The sequence below is a fragment of the Anas platyrhynchos genome, chromosome 2 (assembly GCF_047663525.1).
Source record: "Anas platyrhynchos isolate ZD024472 breed Pekin duck chromosome 2, IASCAAS_PekinDuck_T2T, whole genome shotgun sequence".
In the NCBI taxonomy this organism is placed as follows: Eukaryota; Metazoa; Chordata; class Aves; order Anseriformes; family Anatidae; genus Anas; species Anas platyrhynchos.
In genome coordinates this window covers 49,820,010-49,835,895 of record NC_092588.1, presented here as the reverse complement: position 1 = coordinate 49,835,895, position 15,886 = coordinate 49,820,010, and the positions used below count along the sequence as shown (strand labels likewise).

Here is a 15,886-nt window from a genome sequence, read left to right as displayed (position 1 = left end):
TTGCTACAGGATGATCACATTGTCATGAACCGTCTGTGTCTGCTGGCAGCTGCCTCTTTTGCCCTAGCATGGGCTGTGGGAGGCAGTGGCTTGAAAAACTAATGATAAAAAATTAATTAAAAATTAATCCTTTCCCTTTCCCTTCCTCCCCGCCCCCCTGCCGAGGCACATGCTGGATGGTGCTTGCCACTACCACATGGTTGCTGTAAGAGATGCCACACCAAAATGTGACTATAGTGGAAAACAAGATCTTACTGCCTGTAGTGAGTCAGAGCAGCTAAACCTGCAACTACAGCCACCTGGAATGTCTTCAGTGTAGTGCTAGATGCTGCAGGATTCACCAGGGTTTGCTAAGAGAGGTGCAACATAGGAACATGTTTCCTGTTAATGTTGTGTTGATAACTTTGATGGACTTTTACCCCCCGGCTACTGATTGTTGTTCTTGCTTCTCCCAGATAAAGGCAAAATATCACCTTTTACCTCACTTGAAAATGGGTTAAAAAATAAAAAACTAAAAAAATAAAAAAAGAAAAGAAAGAAAAAAGAAGAAGGAGAAGAAAAGAGCAATTGCTTCAGTTTGAAGCATAGAGAAGAATCAAAAATGAGGCATGAAGAGAGCAGCCACTAATGCACAACATATGACAAGGATGCACAGAAGTTGCAAGTGCTCACGAGGAGCAGACCCCAGGGACAAACCCACCTTCTGGCACCTGATTTCTTGTGAGCAGTCTGATTTGCTCAGAAGCAATGTGGCTGGTTTGTTGCGGTGTCTCTGAGACATTTGCTGAAATGAGCCATGGGGTGCTTTCCAGGCAGCAGCTCCTCTGGGAGCTTGAGCCTTTTGGAGAGAGCACCATGTGGCAGTCTCCTGGCTCTCATCTAAAGTGAAGCTCCTACACAGAGGAGATGGCCAAGCACTTAGGAAAAGCTCCAAACACCCCTTGGACTGAGCATCCACCAAACCTGTGAGGAACTTCAAAGTAAGGGTGCCAACCCTTTAGATCTCATTAGATTTCATCAGTCTTGGCCTCCTTCCTTCATGCATGCTTCTGCATCTTCAAGGTCTGGGACTTGAAGCAGGCCATGCCATCATTTCCTGAAGAGTCACAGAATCAGCATATGCTGTGGGGCAGCACCTGGAAAGCAACCTTCATGACAACTAAATAGGAGTTGGACTCTCTGGTAAATGTGCACACCATGCTGATTGTATCAATCACAATGCCGTGAATATGTGGCAACCATAATATGACTGGTGTTTTGCAAATTTCTCCATTAGTTTCTCCTCACAGCAGTGGTTATCTGTTACGATGCTCCTTGCCTGTCATATCCTCCAGCCCTCTCCCAGACTCACACCACTAAGTCAGTGTCTTTCTCTCACTGGGGTCCCCAAGCCTGGGTGCAGTTCTTCAGGTGTGGTCTTGCAAGTGCTGAGTAGAAGGGACTAATAAGCCCCCTTGACTTGAAGCAGTGCTTTTGTAAATATTCCCAGTATACAGCTGGCTTTCTTTGCTTTAAGGGTACACTGCTAATACACACATAACAAGCCCCCTTGCCCTGCTGGGTCCTTTTATTTCAAAGCTATTTTCTACCCACTACCCAGTCTGAAATGCTGCACCGGGTAAGTCTACCTCAGATGCAGGTCTTTATGACTTCACTGGACTTCATGAAGCACACAGCAGCTCATTTCTCGAGCAACTTTAGGTCCCTTTGAAAGGCAGCCCTGCCCTCCACTGTATCAACCACACTCTCCATCCCCAGAAAGGCCGTTGACACACATACATTATTATAAACCTCACCAGCCCCAGGTTTGGTGTGGGCCACAAACTTGTTGAGACTGTTCTCTAAGTCATCCTGAGGGTTGTTAATCAAGTTAGCCATTGAATGGTACTGGCCCCGATACTGATTCCCTAGAGGATATCACTAGGAAGTGGCTGCCAGTTCAACTTTAGCTGGTTGGTTGGGCTTAAAGGATGGAGATTAGCAGTACACTTTCCATCTGTTGCAGTCACTTATCCAGTCCATACGTCACCAATTTTACTATAGGTTGTTTCAGAAAAAAAAAAAAAAAAAAAAAAAAAAAAAAAACACAACAGAAGAACTCTTTTATTTTCAAAGTTTGATCAGTCCATGAAAGAAAGAGCAGCACATTTCTGCAAAGCTCAAATAACTGTACAGCTCATACTGCAGACAGAGTTTTCTCACCAGAAAGTAAGTGCTTGTTAAAGAGAGGGAGACAAAAAGTGAGCCGAGGCCAACTATGGCCAGCATGGTTCTGCTGCTGGTACTTTAAGAACCACATTACACCCTTCACTCTTCTCCTTCCAGTGTTGCCTCCTTAAAATTACTGAACACAGATAAGGATACATCTAACCACAAAGGACATTTTAGCATCCCTGTTGGATCCTATGTCAGGGCTGCCTTGTATATTTTGATTTTCATTCACAGGTTGTATGGAAGAAATGAGGCAAAACCCTCCACCAGGGAATGCTGCCTGGCTATATGAGGAGCCACCTTTCCATTACACTTAGAGGAAATCAGGTTGTCTTCCAGTGAGTTCCAGTCACCAAGTGATTTTATTGTTTCAATACGATGAAGCGACTTTTATTTTGTGCACTTCATTGTGCTCAAAATGTTGTTTTTCACAGTATAGAATGGATGTGACAGCATTTGTCATGGAAGCACTGAGCAGAGTATGTTGCAACTTCATTCAGTTGTGCTGTTTTATGAAGTTCTGCAGTAAAATGTGCCAGCAAATTATGTTGTATTATTTTCCTTCTGGTGATTAACTAATTATTCATATAATAAATAGCAGCTAACTACAAGAAAGAGATCTATTTGTCACAGAGTTAGAAGAATGTCAAACTTTTCCCATTTCATGTAAAAAGGCAGAGGAAAAAAATACTTCTAAAATGACTTTGCAACATGTGCTTTATTTTAAGTCATTACTGAATCAAAACTACATAGTATACCCTTTTAACATACCCTACCCACTCAATGATCATTTTTTCTCAATATTTTTTTTAACATGGAATGAAACCTACATTGCAAATGTAAATTTTCACGCTACAATGAACTTTAATGAGCCATTTGTGTCACTAATAATAGTAATTTAAGAAAAAAGGCCATTTTTCAAGCTCATATGTATGTCTACATTTGGGAACTTAAAAAAAACCCGTCTCAGATGTAAAAATGTGACTTGGAATATGTAAACATTTTTGTATACCTGAAACACTGGAAGAAGAATATTGGCTAAGAGCAAAACAATGGTTGCCTTAAATCATTGAAATGGGAAAAAGCATGTCATGGGGAGCAGAGAGAAGCACACACTATTCAGTCTTCAAAGGGTTATAAGAAATGAAGTAGCTCCTTAGGTCATTGAATTCACTTTCTTTTTTCATCTAATGGAAAGCAGTAACTTTGAAGAAAATGGCCCAGCAGAACATCCCAATATTTCACCATAATTATTCTAGCCATTAGTTACCCTTGACAAAGTGTCAAGTTTCTGTTGCTTTTTTTTTTTTTTTTCCTGAGAAAAGTCATTGATGTTTGGTGGAAATGTTTTCTGCGACTGTACAAATAAAATAAGGCATTTAAAGAGATTGTTACTTGTATTCTTTTTGCTAACAGAGGTTTGTCCACAGTGTCCTTTGTACATCAAAACCTCTGCTTTTCTACAAATGGGTATGGCTAGAATGTCTTCAGTTCCCACTGGGGCCCTGGGTCTTGGGTGTCCTGAAGGCTAGTCAGCGTCCCATTACTGTAGCTTGAATGTCAGTGATGTACAACAGCATATTGCACAATCCAATCTATATGGCTCCAGAAAAGGTTGGGAACTTACACTGGAGTCATCTGCGGGTTCACTCCTTTCTTTTCTCTTTGAGGGTAATAATTATGGTCTGGAAAATTAAATTACCAGACACAGATGCAAACATTTTTTTGCTGATTAAATTACAAAGCAGTCCCCGGATTGTAGAGGAGTGGCACATTAAAAACAGCAAATCATCCAACTTTCTTCACTGTCGATCCTTAATTTGAAAGGCAGCATGGATTCCTAAGGCCGTAGCTTCCGGGACTCCTTCAGTGAAAAATCATCGCTACCTAACTATAAAAGGCTTAGCTCTTAAGAGAATATTGTGCTTTTTTTTTTTTTCTTTAAAATTCAGATGAAATCAACTTGATTCGCAGTGTGACACCAAAGAGATCAATTAGTTTTTTCCCTAGTCCACTTGATCATTGTCTCTGGTGAGCGATACAGGAATATTAGTTTGGCATACAGGTCTTCTTCTAGTTCCAGTTCTCCAGTCTCTCGTACTAAGAAAATGTCAGTACACAACTTCAAGATTCGGTCTACATTGGGTAGCTCCTCAAACATGATAGAGTGAGAGATCCCACTGAAAAATTCACGGACGAACTTCCCTACCACCAGGACAACCGATGCGTACAGTCCCATGATGCTGAAAAGTAAGAATGGAAAGAGTTCAAACCACACCTTAAAAAAGGGTCAGTCAAGTGAGAGGGAGCTCATCTACACAGCTAATTGCAGTCTATCAGCAGAATGAACATTAATTTATAATTAGGATTCTGTTTCTGTTTTGTTGTAGGATGAAGGAAAATAAGGTCTCTTCAAACACTACAGGAATTTGTGAACATACACAGCTGAGCCTGTTGCCTTAAATGATTTAGCCTCAGTCATTGATGATGATGGTCTCACGTCCTGTCTGCTACAGCTTGGGAGCCACAGAAAGAAATACCACAATTTCTTACTATTAAATGTGATCGGTCAGATTTCATATCTAATATTTTTTATTAAAGCATGTGTCAGTCATGACAGACTAATGCTTACCTGACCTCCCATGATAAATCTCCAATGAGGAGTTCTCCAGAATGATGCTAGCAAGGCATGACTCAGTTTCATGACAAGTTTCATGACTCCCTCTGTCTATGAAGCTGTGTTTCATAACTGCTTCACAGCCAGAGTCCTGGCCACATGCATGGGATTGGGAAGGTTGCTAAAACTGGTCAGGACTTCGGCAGAACTTGACCTGTAGTTAAACTAATATCATTTGAATGATTTTACTTGAATAGGAAATTGGTGCGAAGGGTGCTTCTTCTGCTTTTTTTTTTTTTTTTTCTTCTCCCCACCGGAGAGTAGATATCAAGGGGCACATCATTCTTTAAAAATATGAAGCCTTTTATAGGTAACAGTAATAGATTTGTAACTCCCACAGAAGCCCATTTCTGGAGGTTCAAACATTACAGCAACAAAGAAAAAGAAACAACACACACTCCCAAAAGCAAATGAAGTAATCTCTACTTCTACCATATCTACATTATTTTAATTTTATGTAAAGATTCATTCTTACCCATAGCCAGCTAAGAATCCAAGGCTTGGTGGACTGACTTTATCACTGAATATGAAGAGTTCAAGACTCTCTTCAGATGTTTTGTATCTTTTCCCAAGCTGATTCAAAACCCACCACTCACGAACTCCCTCATCAGACACATTTTTGACCAGGGAAACCGTAATATTTTCCCATCTGCAGTCTATTGGGAAAAAAAAATACATAAATATAAATATAAATATAAATATAAATATAAATATAAATATAAATATTTATATATATTACCAAAACCTACAAAAGTTAAAAGGATTCCAATCACATGCTTTGACCAATAAAATTATAAAATGACCGAGCAATGTAGGAGTAAATGTTTGTTATAACTCTCTTAAAACCCATTTTACAGAATTTCTGTACAAAAGTACTGTATCTATCTAGACTGTTATGGTTTTCCTTCCCTAAATGAAATAAATAAAATAATAAAATAAATAAAATAAAATAAAATAAAATAAAATAAAATAAAATAAAATAAAATAAAATAAAATAAAATAAAATAAATAAAACGTTTCACATCACCTACATTTTCTTCTGTAGAAATGACAGATCATTCAAGTATTTTCAAGCTGTAGAGTCAATGACAGACAGCATATTTACATTTCAGGCCTAAAGAAACACATCTGACTTGGAGGTACAGTGGTCAGCTTCTGCATGTCCAAGTGATACTACCACTGCAAATCATTACTTTTTGGTATAAAAGATATTATAAAAGATAACATTCTTTTATATCAAGAAAAGCATACTGTACTGTTATGCATAATGATCACACAGACAGGAGCTGAACCCTGGCCCTGGGGACTCAATATCAGCAATGTAGACATTAAAGTCTTTTAGAAGAATCCCAAATTAAGAGTTTTTTTTTTAGGACAGAAATTGACTAATGACAGTGAAGCACTGCTAACACATAAAGCTAGATTCACTCTCAAGAATTATTTTTTCTACTTAATATGAACATGCTCACTCAACCTTCAACTGTAATGGACTACACAATGATCAAGAAAAGGCCTGAGTGCCAAATTTGACCTCTGCTGAACAAAGTATTCTTAGGTACAGAATTGTTCTTACTCTTCCACCCCAACAGGTTTTCATATGTACATATGTACATGTGTATGTACTATGTATATCTATGAGTATTTATACATATTCTGATTGGGAACTTTGAAATTCCCTATTTATCTAAATTGGATTCTTTGGAGCCAAAAAGGAAGGAATAGAATAAAAATATCATTATTCAAGTAGAGAAGCTACATTTGCAAACACACAGCACTACTATTTGTGGTAAAGTATTAAAGAGATGCAGAGAAGTGAAACTTGTCATCAGTTTCTCAGGAAACAAGGGAAAGCAATTTCTGAAAGCAGACTTGAAGAGCCGGACTTTTAATCTGTAGAGTCCTTACTGTTAAATACGAAGCTAAAGTACATCCAGATGCATTTTCTGCCTTGCACTCTATTACCTCATGTCTCCCCAACCTTGTAGGAACCAGGTAGAAATGACTGTAAGAGTATTTCAGCTTGCGGTGCCCCAGAGCAGTTCAGCAAATGTGCAAGTTTGAGCACTGTGTTGCACTTCTTTCAACTGTGCTCTGTTTTCCATGGCCTGGATACATACCTGTCAATAGCTGCTTTATGGGTTTTGCCAGAGAATCACTAGGAGCCTTGATGTAGTATGGATACACTGTCTCTAATGTTCTGGAAAAAATGAGAAAGCAAATATTTCATATTTTTATACCTCTAAAATAATTTAGAAATAGCTAACAGAGCTATACACAGTTCCCAGTAATTCTTGGCTTAAACTATGATTTTATAGTGTTCAGATGTCACATCTGAAAGTTAGCTGGATTTATTAACTATGTTCTGTCAGTACTTCAGCAGGGAGCTCCATCCATAATGTCCCCTTTCACATGCCATGAATCCCACACACCTGGGGCACGTGTGTTTGCAGGGAATGTAGGATTTATATTTTGTTCACGTTTTTAACAAAGCTGCTTTTGTAGTCAGCTACATAAGCAGCACAAAGAATGGCAACACATCACCAGTAGTAAACAAACTTGAAAAATATGTAGCAAGAACATTTATTACTTCAGAATTAAAAGATATTTAAATAATAACACATTGAAAAGAGTGAAAATTCTTCCCAGAATCTTTTACTGTGAAATATTTTCACAGTTTGTATTATCTGGAGGATTTCAAATTTAAAAAGAAAGATGTTTGTGGAAGATCTTCCATTGGACTCAAAGTACCTTATGTAGGATAAATTACCAGCATCCTGAGAGCGAGAAATGTAATTAAAAGCAGAGATGCTGTCCTAACTTTTCCCTCACGTGAGTGAAAAATTCTAGGAAAGGGGAGCTCTCAGGGAAGTCCTCTGATACTGCTACATTGCATATGCTAGGCTGTGGAAGAATGGAGGTGGTCAATTTAAAGTCCTTCATGACTGTTCAAGCAGGACCAGTGGATAGGTAAAAGCTCAGCAGCTAAGTTGTCCCAGCAGAGGTGGTGGCAGAAAGCTCCTGCTGAGGTTGTCAAATGCCTACTAGCTGCCACAACCATTTTTCCTTTATGACAAACTTAAAAATGCTTAAATCAACAATATTATTGCATAATACAGATCTATCTTTTATGCTGTTGTTTGCCTCCTGCAAAGAGAGAATTATGGATGGATTACATCCTCCCAGTGGGTGCAGAAAAATAGCTGTGCTACAGAAAAGACATCTGATTTCCACCTACTAAGAGATATGAACCAGTCAGGGTTTTCATTCTCCCAGCTGACCTCAGCTTTAGCTTTTCAACTCTTGCAGCCACAAAACAGATCAGGTGGCCTTCAGGGGTGATGTGTTGGCCTAGCAATATTTAGAGACTACTGCTGTAAAGTAATTTCCAGTTTACCAGAAGGAAGAGGAAGAGCCAGATTCCTTTCAAACTTGAAAGGAGGAATCACTACTGTTAATACTGTAAGGCTACATCTATACAATAATGTTCAATATTGAGATGAAGAGGATGTTCTTACTACCTTGCAAATTTCCATTACAGGAAAAGATCTGATGTCAGAAATGACTGCAGATGTTACCCTTTGACCAGAGTGATTTAACACTTCCTTGTCAATCTACTACCATTCAAGAATGACAATGAGAGATACATTGGATGGTTATTTAGAATGAAAAATTAATCAATACAACTTCCTCAAATGAAGTTGAACTCAAGTAACTGAGAGGAGGGTTTAACTATGAATATTCTGCAATGAACAGTGCTTATCTAATAAATCAAAGAAAATCAACTAATAGCTTCACCATGTTTGGTGGTGGTGTTCCAGTATTCACAGTCTTCTCAGTCTAAATCTATCACACACCCAAAAAAGCAAACCAAACCAACCAAAACAAAACAGACATCTTTTTACCTTTAAAGCAATGTTATTATTCTGTGACTTCAATGCTTTTGGGCTCTGTGAACAAGGCTTCAAAGTATTTAGAGGTGAATAGATGGGCAGACAAATGGTATGTTTGCACAAGCCTCACCTCCTTAAGATAGTAGGATTAAAACAGAAGGTTTGCATATAAATAGGCAAAGAAAATAACTTACACCTTTTCCGATTGCTTTCCAGACATCATTGTCGCAATATCTTTTCTGGTTTTCACTGGTAGGCCAAAGGTAAGTTTATCTGATGCTATTTCTGCTTTGGCACCAAGAGTGAGATTTCTGTTTAAGTAAAAGGAAGACACACAGTCATCTTACAATGAGAGCAGAACCTAAATGTGTGTTTGCTGAACTCTAGAGCTGGTTGTCTAACTAGTCTAACCACGTTGATCCTTTCCATCCCAATCTTTGCTAAACAGCAAGCATCATGCTACCTATACCCAAGATGGTGTGTACGTGATCCAGAGGACAACTAACAGTCTTAAAGGTTTTTTGTTTTTCTGACTATTCTTTTGCATGCATTAATGGTGACAGTCTGATGTCATTTTGCTCATCATGTCAGTCAAATCAGAATTGGAGAGGAAGGATAGGATGCCCACTCAGACTTTGGGTGACAGTACTGCCAGACAGGATTCAGCAGTCAGCTACAGGTTCCTGAAACCCCCCCTTGGCCTAGCAGAAATGTGTGTCTAACAGGCTGACAGGACCCCCATGCCAGCTATAGAACACAGCTTTTTTTTTTTTTTTTAATAGAGGATCAGCTTTTGCACCTTGTCTTGTGTTGTGCCCTGGGGTTGGGATGCAGCAACTGGGTGAGACAACTCCTGGGCTGCTGGGGCCTGCAGCAAAGTTCTTCCAGCAAATTATGTGCAAGGGCAGATAGCATGTATGCTGCCTGAGTGGTACATCAGGTTCGTCTTACAGCTGCTTGTGGTCTGCTGGCCTAGGTGAAAGACAGCAGTTTCCCTTTACAGAGAAAAAGTGGAAGGTCTCCGTGGGTAAGCCTTTACTGCCTTCAGTCATTCATGGTTGCAATATAATCCACAGGGTATAATTTGAGGGTGAAAAAGGTTTTTTTGAAATCCAGTGTATGAATGTTCGTAGTTAGGTAAGTATACTGGCAAATTGAGTAGAGGCATTAAAAATTAATTTAAGGTTCAGAAATGAATGAGGGATGTAATTCACTGGCTTAATATTGTATACTTACAGGAAAATGAGGGGGGTCAAATAAAGTTGAATAAAGAGTGCAGATTCATCACAAGCCTGTTTTCAACTGTGTAAGGACTGACCCAGCATGTTCAGAGCTCCTACAGTGATTCAGCTGACCTGCTTCTTGTGCGTGGTCTCTTCCTGGGGATTGCTATAACAACCAAGTATTTACTTTGAAAAAAACCACGTAGATATAGGGGCTGCAGTGGCAGTTCGTTTCTAATTTAGCCCAGTCCCAAGTGGCAGGCAGTAGCCAAGAAGCCATCCTGATGACTCAAGTGTGCTCCAGCACGTATTCAGTTAAGTACATTCTAGGCTGGCTCTTGCAAAAACTTAATTGTAAAGCAGTGTTTTACTGAGGCCAAGTCACCACTAAGTAAATGGGCAAAGGTCTCAAAAAGTTGATCTGTGCTGAGTGGCAGAACAATGGCTCCAAGTATATGCGTATGTAAAACATAGCTTTGTGTCAGTTTGAGATTTCCTTAAAAAGAGAGTGTTTCTATTTCCTTTTTGTTTTCTGCCTTAACTATGTCCCCCAAACATTAACAATGTTCTTTGAAGCAAAGTTTATTTGAATATCTTCATCTAAAACTGACTTAAGTTTTCTTACTTTTCCCTCCTCTTCCTCAAGTCCCATTGAAAACTCCACCCTCTCTTTTTAAATCATCTACTTGGAAGTAGCTCCATTTCTTTATTTATTTCTTGAGAAAAAAAGACAACAAAACTTGCTGTGTAACAAAAGTCACCACTCTCTACCTCTCTTTTTCCTGCATTATTTTATTTTATTTTATTTTATTTTATTTTATTTTATTTTATTTTATTTTATTTTATTTTATTTTATTTTATTTTATTTTATTTTTGGTTTGTAGTACAATAGAATGTGCTGAAAAACTAAACCAAAAAATGCACTGGGGAAGTGTTCAACTGTTCTGCTCAACAAAAGCTTAGCAAATGATCCATCAACTTTATAGCTGTCATATTAATTACCTTTGAATGCTCCATGAAAGAACTACAGTGAACTCTGCTGAAAAATCAAGCAGTCCTTGTATCATTTTCTCTCTGCTGGGAGGGCTGATGGTCCATAAGGAGTTTGAATTCCCTTCTAGATCTGCGAGAGTTATATCTTCTATTCCATAGCCCTCTAGAAACTGTAAAGCAGCCTGCAGTTGCAGTAGAGGAAAATAATCTTTCAGTGCTTTGATGTTCACAAGATTCACAACCACATTTCTTGATCAGGCAGAATTGCAAATGTTCAATTAATCAGAAATGAATTGCTTTACACTGAATGCTTTGTCAGGTCTCAGCTGGGTCTTTAGATGGGGGCAGGAATAGACAAAGTGTAACCAACCCAAGAAGGCAAAACAAAAATGGCCCAGCTGTTCAAAGAATAAGTATGATGGTCAACTTGGCCCAAACGGGTTTGAAAGTTCATCACGTAAACTCTGTAGAGTATATTCAATCTTATTTCCTTTAGTTTCTAATAACCCCATTTAAATTCCTGGATCCAATAGGCCATGCAGCTTTCAGTCCATGCCAGTTTTGGCTGGTACCTCTGATAGCTTCACTGAAACTCCAAACTGTATCAGTGGTCACAACAAAATATAAGTCACCGTGTGAATGATATACCAAGCCTGGCAACTGTGAGATGGCAGACACTTTCAGAAATTCTGGTAATACTCAGGGGGCACAAGTCACCTGCAACCTCTTATTAGTTATCATATTTTTATTAAAATTGTAATCTGTCTTTTGTCAAGCATCTTTTAGCATAGAAAAATGTGTACAAGTGTTAAGGCAACTTGAAACCCTTATCTTTCAAAGTGTATCAAGACTGCAATATTACTGTGATAATACCCAGGCTATTTGGTAGCATCTAATATTAAAAGGTGTTAATTCTTTAATGGGCTAGAAGGAAGTACTTCTTTAAAGCGGTGTCTGATCAAAATTTAATTATTTTAGTAATGCAACAGTTTCTGCTAAATACTAGTCTTTTTCTTTTGCTATATAAAATAATGATAACTTTGTGTATAGTGCACCATGAAATATCGAGACTATGTTTAAACTAAGGCATTTTAATGTCAAAACTTTTCCAAGCCATACACATTTTCTTTTGACAGCACCATGTCTCCTCAACGGGAGGTGAAAGCCACATGCACTACAGAAAGGAGCATAGAGCTTAGAAGTGCTAACAGTGTTGTGTCCCCACAACATACTTGTTTTGGCACTACACCAACAGCACCACATCTCCTGAAGGTTTGTGTCCTTCAGAGGGAAGGACACAATCTATTCGGATGACAGGACAGCTGCCGTTTCTGTCCGTCTTCCGTGATTTTGTGCAAAGATGCTTAATTAACAGTAACTTTTCACTCTATAACCCAGACCTGTCTTGACAAATGATCTGTTCAAACCTTTACTAGTACAAACTCCCTTTATGGACACATCTTCCAAATGATGGCGGTGCTGCTGACCACTTGACTACATAAACAAAACTCACAAATGACCTCCAAGGAAACATGCATACATTTTAAAGTAATGAGGTAGTCTACATTTCACTTACAGCATTACCCCTATAGCTTCCCAGAAACGCATTGAAATCAGTCTGATTCAAACTCTTGAGCTGATTCTGTTGAGCACTCATTGTAAAAATAGGCTGGGAAACAAAAGAACACACACTTGTCACATTTACTTCAAATCTTTTGCTATGTACACAGTACAGCATCCTGTGCTTCACAGTCCAAGACAATTATGGCACTCATTTCAACAGGAGAAGACTATGAAATTATTCCACTAAGAAGCAAACTACTTCCAATTAATTATCTCACATTTACCATGGGGACCTGTAATCAATTACCTGAGTTTTCCTGATGTAGGATAATTTATTCAGATTAAACTGCCAGCAGGTTCTGTTTTTAACTGGCAAGTGAAGGTAATATTTTACATCAGCGATGAACAAACATGTTTTTAACCCAAAGGGAATCACTCATGTGAGTTTATCTGATTTTTGCATAAGCCAGGAGATTTTCAATCAGAAAATTCGATGCAGGGAATAAGGCACAGCACAAGGAAATACAGTGCAAAACCAGATATTTCTTTTAGTTTGTCTTCTTTTTTTACCTGATAACCTCCTAGAGTTATTGTGATTGATACATCTAGAGGCTTGTTCGTGATGCCTGCAACAGATTTGATTAAAGACATGAAGAGCAGTGGGAACCAGACAATAAAAATCAGCAAGGCGATAATCATGCCACCCATTCCATACTTCACAACTTTCTTTTTCTTCTGGCCTCTTGGTTGGGGATATCTCTGCAAAAGCAAACAGCAACATAGTAATGTCTCTTCTATCAGTGGAACACTCGGTATGATTTGATGAGTGAAGGAATACTGATCTTAAGGACTCCAATCTTCTGTTGTCATCTGTTACCCATTATCAGGTCAGTTGCATTGAGATTTTTAGCCAAACCTGCACAAGCACTGAATTTCTGGCAACTACAGGGAAGAGTGCCAGAATATCCCATGTCAAGTGTGTGTCTGGTGTGAAAAATATTGTAAACCTCTGGTTTTTATTCCTTATGGCCATAAAGAAAGGAAAAAATGGGTAATTGCCACACCAACTACATTTAAACAATGCCTCAAGCTTTGCTGCTGTTCCTACAATCTTGACGTGTGGATGTGACATCCTTCCATTTCTTAGCTTCTGAGAGCAAAAACAGGTCTTGCTTTTATCCTTCTCTTTACAAAGCAAGTCATACAACACACCTGTTCCCCCTTGACCACAATTCACTCTGTTACTGACCTCACGACTGAATACTTTAGTAGAGTCCCCATCCTCTAAAATGTCTTACCATCACTGTAATGTTTTCTTATAGGATTTAATACTACACAGTGCTCTAGGATCCTGCCTTTCACACACTGCGTACTGCATGTGCAAAATCAAGATGCAGCGAATTGCACTGCACCTCAGACGCATGCCAGGAATCTGGCTTTCAGGAAATTGTTCTTGCTTTACAACACGAATCCATAAAGCCCTAGGAGAATATTAAATTTGTAATACAATGCTATATTTAAAACAAATTAGCTACTTTTCAAAAGCATTGTATCAAATCATTTGTCTTGCACTACAAAATACTGTTTTCATTAAAATATCATATCAAGATCACCAGGGGCATATTATCTGTCTATATGAGATTAGTTCAGGCACCTTTAATGCTGTTACACAACAGTTCAGAGACTCTAAGAGCCAAAGTACTTAGGCATACCACTCAATGTGAGTGAGAGACAGAGAGAACTAAAGTACCTTGAACAACTCCCATAAAGTTATCAGTAGTGATTTTGCTACATGGCATTAGCACACACATGCAAGCTTAGACTTCCTAAATTAGACCTATGCTACATATGCAGAATGATCCTGTTGGAAGGTGAAAAAATGCAGGATGATGGACAGTCAAAGCAGAACTGGGTTATTGTTTCTCTGACTCCTCTGATGACACTCCATTCAGGGCAGAAATAAAAGTCATAACAAAAAAAAGCCTACATACAAGATCTATGTGCACTTCAACCCTAAGTTAATCTAACTGACATACTCGGAAAGCAAGTGCCATTAAGAGACAGGATTATAATAAAAGCAGTAATACGTCAGTAACACTTGAAAATACAGCCATTTCATTGCAGATGTACAATTTCTGACCGGTTGGGTCACTCCTAAAAGAATGCTTAATTTCTTTTTCAAATTGGCAAATAAGCAAGCATATGGTTGCAATCTTTATAGTGCTTATAAGGAATCCAGAATTTTCAAGTTTAATTTGAGCTGAAGCTTAAATGAATTAAAGAGGCTGAAACTTCAGTCAAACACATTGTGGTTTTATCTCTCTCTTTTTTTTTTTTTTTTTTTTTTTTTTTTTTTTTTTTTTTTTAGTCTTTTTGGATATGTGGATCCTCTCTCAAGATAAAGGAACCAGTTGAGTTCCCTCTGCACTTATATGAAACAAGAATCCCTGGTACCTACATGATGAAGGCATGAGCTCTGCCTTGTCCTGACCCTTCTTTAGAGCCACAGTGTCCCTGCTACTGCAAGTTACTCATTTAGTTGCTATGCACAATGCGAGTCCATGAATATGAGGCCTTTCAATCCCTGTCTTGAAATTCAGGCATGCAATTAAACTAGCAGCCACATCTTGTGGAATTCATGTTAATGGTGGAAAAATCAGGTGTAAAGGAGAAGCCATTTGAAATTTCACTTGTGGTGACTGCCAACTAACTTAAAGTACCCAATAGTCTGAGTATTTCTGAACATGAACACCAGCTGTATCTTCTAACAAACTGTCTTTATGGTGGATTTCCCAGTTATTTAGGGACTCATGATTACTTTTCTTCATTTCTGCACAGGGAAGAGAAGGCCTGGATCACTCATATGGGGCTTCCTTACTTTTTCTGATTCTCGCCAGCACTTCAGGATGAATATATGAGCATAGATATCTTCAACACAGATCCAGCTGGAAAGACTGAGAGTGGTGTCAGTCCAAACCCAGTCCATTACTGCTCTCAGCTCAGTCAAAAATGGAACCAGGCGGAATCTGAAGGGAGAGCACAACTAGTGATTAGTCAGAAGCAGGGGGATCACATTAAATGAGCACAATAACTGTATATATCACAAAAGGGAGAAATAAACCAGTATTAAAAGACAGTTTAACTGGATTTTTTACAAATACAATGCAATCATATCCTGAGACTGTATGACTAATACTGATGTTTTGAGGGTGATACCTTTTGCCACAGCTCATGTTCTTCTAGGGTCCCCTGTGAGACCATAAACATGCTTGTGCATCATTATGCCTAGCAATTGTACATGAACCACTGACGGAATGGTACAAGACAGA

At 38.6% G+C, this 15,886-nt stretch overlaps 1 protein-coding gene across 12 annotated transcripts in view; it reads right to left on the bottom strand.

The window, feature by feature from the left end:
• Positions 1 to 2,082: 2,082 nt before the first annotated feature.
• The window catches only part of PIEZO2 (piezo type mechanosensitive ion channel component 2), a 312,264-nt gene continuing 298,460 nt past the window's right edge, over positions 2,083 to 15,886 (bottom strand). For 11 of the 12 annotated variants that reach the window (XM_038174513.2, XM_072034692.1, XM_072034691.1 and 8 more), the window contains 8 exons: positions 15,436 to 15,583; positions 13,128 to 13,316; positions 12,571 to 12,663; positions 11,004 to 11,176; positions 8,973 to 9,089; positions 7,006 to 7,085; positions 5,364 to 5,544; positions 2,083 to 4,454 (listed from right to left, as the gene is read on the bottom strand). In XM_038174513.2, the coding sequence (XP_038030441.2) occupies positions 4,202 to 4,454; positions 5,364 to 5,544; positions 7,006 to 7,085; positions 8,973 to 9,089; positions 11,004 to 11,176; positions 12,571 to 12,663; positions 13,128 to 13,316; positions 15,436 to 15,583 (1,234 nt within the window). In that variant the 3' untranslated portion in view covers positions 2,083 to 4,201. Of the gene's footprint in view, positions 4,455 to 5,363; positions 5,545 to 7,005; positions 7,086 to 8,972; positions 9,090 to 11,003; positions 11,177 to 12,570; positions 12,664 to 13,127; positions 13,317 to 15,435; positions 15,584 to 15,886 lie in introns of those variants that run through there. The other variant, XM_072034700.1, reaches the window with a different exon arrangement.